The sequence below is a fragment of the Gobio gobio genome (assembly GCF_949357685.1).
Source record: "Gobio gobio genome assembly, chromosome: 18".
Taxonomy (NCBI): Eukaryota; Metazoa; Chordata; class Actinopteri; order Cypriniformes; family Gobionidae; genus Gobio; species Gobio gobio.
In genome coordinates, this window is record NC_137111.1 from 710,001 (window position 1) to 715,000 (window position 5,000).

The 5,000-nt window shown below is 44.5% G+C and overlaps 1 protein-coding gene across 1 annotated transcript in view; it reads right to left on the minus strand.

Moving 5' to 3' along the window:
* The window catches only part of ccdc88ab (coiled-coil domain containing 88Ab), a 94,934-nt gene extending 94,558 nt beyond the window's left edge, over positions 1-376 (minus strand). The window contains exons 1-2 of the mRNA XM_079842323.1: positions 254-376; positions 62-159 (exon numbers count right to left, since the gene is read on the minus strand). Of these exons, the coding sequence (XP_079698449.1) occupies positions 62-159; positions 254-313 (158 nt within the window). The 5' untranslated portion in view covers positions 314-376. The remainder of the gene's footprint in view (positions 1-61; positions 160-253) is intronic.
* Positions 377-5,000: the final 4,624 nt, after the last annotated feature.

Consider the following 5,000-nt stretch of genomic DNA (forward strand, 5'->3'; position numbering starts at 1 on the left):
GATGAAGGAGTGGAGCTGATTGTGCGCGTTCTCTCGGGCACGCGCATGTGTGTGTACTCACATCTGAATCATGATGTCGTTCAGATACACTCCGTCCACTAAAGTCATGAAGTCCGCCAGAGGAGAGCCGTCCGACACGAGCTGAGACACCGTCTTCACCTGCACACACACACACACACATGAGCGCGACACACACACACACACACACACACACACACACACATGACATGATCAGCGCCCAGCGCGCGCTCACCCAGCACACCAGAGGAGACCGCAGAAAATCCTCCAACAAAGGCGTGAAAACTTCCTCCATCGTGTCCGTCGGGTGTGGATGAAGCGCGAGTGTGTGTGTGTGTGTGTGTGTGTGTGTGTGTGTGTGTGTGTGTGTGTGTGTGTGTGTGTTTACAGCGCGCGCATCGCGTTATTCTCCTCAGATCCAGCGGCGGGAATGCGGGAGAATCCTCTCGTCTCTCTGAGGGGAATCCGCGCGAGTTCTCCGTCAGATCAGCGCGGCGCGATCATCGCTTCATCCTGAGGCAAACGCCGCTGTTTTCCGTTAGATTCTGCGTGACGTGTCGAGCTTCCAGCGGGAAATGCGCGGCGGCGCGTCGAGCGCGTGTGTGTGTGTCGGGCACGGGCGTGTGTGTGTGCGACTGAAACAAAGCGCCGCCTGTACTACAGCAAACACACTACCGAGGGCACTGATTTACCGCCCCACTTCCGCCACTCACGATCCCCTTATGGCTTTAGTGTCTGTGACTCGGTGTTCATCTACTGTACATCAGTTACACATAAAAACCCTAAAACGACGGAGAACGACACGCCCGCAGCGCACTACACTACATAGACAGCACTATAGTGAGCATCTGGAGTGCGAAAGGACAGGTCCAGCCATCCCCTCAGACACTAATACAGCACTTCTACATCCCTGACTGCGCGTAGCTATGATACACACTGTGAGTAGTGTATTACTGCTCCCGCTCCCTAACTAGGCGCCATCCGGTGGGAGGAAGTGTTCCTGTGTGGAAACACGCGCGCGACTCTCAAATAATAAACCGTTATTTACCGACACGGCGCGCGCTCGACGCCAGATACTCAATACAGCGGAATATTATAATACAACACGAGAGATTAATCGATAATGAGTTAATGGAGGCGATATAAGCTCCTGATTGCCAAACGAGTCATTAGTGACATCTCGTGGCTTCAGGCAAAGTTGAAACGGCCGGTTCACATTTTATTTACTAATCTATCCACACGAGACAAAAATGCGTTTGTAAATCATAATGACATAAAAGGTAAACATTGTCAAATACTGTCATATTTATGAGATCAAAAATAGTTGTGACAAAAAAGTCGAAATAACGACGTAAAAGTCAAAATTATGCCATACTAACTCATATTTATGAGATGGAATTCGAAATAATGACGTAAAAGTCAAAATTATGCCATACTAACTCATATTTATGAGATGGAATTCGAAATAATGACAAAAAGTCTACAATAATGACGTAAAAGTCAAAATTATGACAATTCAGACAATTTGACAAAAAGTAGAAATTATGACGTAAAAAGTAAATATGACACACTAACTATTATTTATGAGATGGAAAGTTGAAATAATGACTAAAAGTAAAAAATTATTACGTAAAAGTCAAAATTATGACATAACTCAGACAATTTGACAAAAAGTATAAATTATGACGTAAAAGTAGTATGACATACTAACTCATATTTATAAGATGAAAAGTCGAAATAATGACAAAGTAAATGGCATAGCACTGTGAAATTTGATGAAAAACTATTCTCTGTAAAATAATGACGTAAAAGTAAATATTATGACATACTAACTCATATTTATGAGATGGAATTCGAAATAATGACAAAAAGTCAAAATTATGACAACTCAGACAATTTGACAAAAAGTAGAAATTATGACGTAAAAGTAAATATGACACACTAACTCATATTTATGAGATGGAAAGTCGAAATAATGACAAAAAGTCAAAAATAATGACGTAAAAGTCAAAATTATTACATAACTCATAGAAAATTTGACAAAAAGTATAAATGATGATGTAAAAAGTAGTAGCCTTAAGATAAGCACAACATGTCCTCCATAAGATAGCTTGAGAACATAGAGTGGTGTGAGACTGGATCTGCTAACTTTCACACACACACACACACACACACACACACACACACACACACACACAGCTGAATCCGCCGCTCTGCTTGGAAACAAGGCCATAATTCATTCAAATATAGAGATATTGTTTTTGATCTTTCATTTTTAAGAAGAATTCATAGGAAAAAACAATGATTATAAAAAGTGAGCAGGCGATGTGAAGGAGTGTTATGGTGACAATAACAAACAACTGATCTGGGTTAGTAATAATATAAAGTGTTGAACTGTAATAATGTTTTGAAGAGGTCATGTGAGAGGTCATGTGAGAGGTCATGGGTCACTCCTGGAGTGTATGATGATTCTGCTGGACCAGTGACACACACACACACACACACACACACACTAATGATCTACAGCACACGAGCTGAGTAATGACTGAACGGCAGGAGGAGTGTGTGTGCACTGGGGCAGATGGTCCAGCTCCGTCACACACACACACACACACACACACACACACACACACACACACACACCTGTCGCTGCAGTTGCTCTGAGGTTCTGCTGATGCGGATGTGCAGACGACACACACACACACACACACACACACACACACACACACACTGATCCGCTGAGATGATTCTGACAGGTGCAACACACACACAGGCTGACCCTGGAACTGTTTTTATTATTTATATTTAATTGACTTATTCTCCTGACCCAAAACATTTAACCTCATTAGTTTTAAATATATATGCCCTTTTCTGGTTTTAATTATAAATTCAATTTTCTTGGAAAGAAAGAACTCCCAAGTTACTTTCTGTGTATGTGCAAGACTTCTGTTTAATTAGAGGAGAGAGGAGGAGCTACATCAAGCTCCGCCCATTACATGTAGAGAGAGGAGGGGCTGGACTACAAGCTCCGCCCATTACATGTAGAGAGGAGGGGCTGGACTACAAGCTCCACCCATTACATGTAGAGAGGAGGGGCTGGACTACAAGCTCCGCCCATTACATGTAGAGAGGAGGGGCTGGACTACAAGCTCCGCCCATTACATGTAGAGAGGAGGGGCTGGACTACAAGCTCCGCCCATTACATGTAGAGAGGAGGGGCTGGACTACAAGCTCCACCCATTACATGTAGAGAGGAGGGGCTGGACTACAAGCTCCACCCATTACATGTAGAGAGGAGGGGCTGGACTACAAGCTCCACCCATTACATGTAGAGAGGAGGGGCTGGACTACAAGCTCCACCCATTACATGTAGAGAGGAGGGGCTGGACTACAAGCTCCGCCCATTACATGTAGAGAGGAGGGGCTGGACTACAAGCTCCACCCATTACATGTAGAGAGGAGGGGCTGGACTACAAGCTCCGCCCATTACATGTAGAGAGGAGGGGCTGGACTACAAGCTCCGCCCATTACATGTAGAGAGGAGGGGCTGGACTACTTTAAAGGGTCACTTCAGTGATTTAGCTTTACTGTGCGTTCACACCGCCGCCGGCGAGAGCGTCAAAGTGGCCGGAAGTCATTCATTCTCAATGGGAGCCCGGCGGCGAGGTGCGTTTTGGACGATTTGGGCGTCGAGGAGAGTTGAAATCAGGTCAATTTTATGGTAATGAGCTACGACGCGCTTCGGTGGCAACCAATGGGAATGTAGAAGTGCTCCGCTTGAGATGATTCTAGAGAACGCAGCGCTGTGTAAACTTTGGTTCTGACCACATTAGTTCCCAAGCAAAATAGAGAGAAGTTGATCACTGCTGGTGCGGCGGGTTTGATAAGAAGATGCGCAACATTATTTATACACCACACAAATGGCTTTTAATTGGTTTATTTCGTTAGCAAACATGTAACTATAATTGTTAAGCTCTTTCCATCGATCTGCTTTTTTTAACTTTCACATTTAAATGATTTCATGAGGTTATATTATACGGTTATACCCTACCTGTGGTCAGTCTGCACAAACGATGGCAGAGCGGCTAGAGCGAAGTTTGACGCTCTCGCGGCGGAGGTGTGAACGCACAGATAGGCTTTGTATCAGTAGAAATCCTGTAGTATATTTGAGTTATGGTTCTTTCCCCCCTCATTTCCCCCTTAGACCAGAGAATTATGCATTTTATTTCTGGAAAAAATCCTCCGATGATGCAAATATCGTCATCTTGCGTCATCTGAGGATGTTTTGTCCAGAGGCTAGAGACTACAGCCACTAGATGGAGCTGCTCCACATGTCATCATCCGCCCATAGGGAGAGATCTCACACACAGACTGAGACACAGAGGCCACACGGACACTCAGAATAACGGAGCGCTGCAGAGCAAACTGAGTGTTTCAACTCTTCAATGAATTCCTGTGATAGTTTATCTTCCACATGCGATGTGAGAACGCTCTGGATAACGTTCCCTCAGCTCTGAGTGAGGAAGGAGATCTGACTCTGCTGCCTCTGTCACATGACCCTCCTTCGGCTCACACACACTTTAGTGAAAACACACGTTCAGTTTCTAATTGTAGTGTTTATTCTCGAACTGAACGAAATGATTGTGTTACTATGAAGATCAAAATGACGGTGTAGGGAGGGGCCTCGTAGGGCAGCGAAGCAGTGCATTCTGGGAGTTGTTGTCTTTCATCCACATGACACAAAATACATGTTCTGTCTTTTCTCAGCCTAGAAGGCGCCAAATTCAAAAATAATTGCACATTTCTACTGCATAAATTACACCAGTTTAAATACAAAGCCTAATGCTGAATCACTGAAGTTACCCTTTAAGCTCCGCCCATTACATGTAGAGAGGAGGGGCTGGACTACAAGCTCCGCTAACATTCACGCACGCACAATCACACATGCTCACACTCACATGCCGCACACACTCACTACTTGC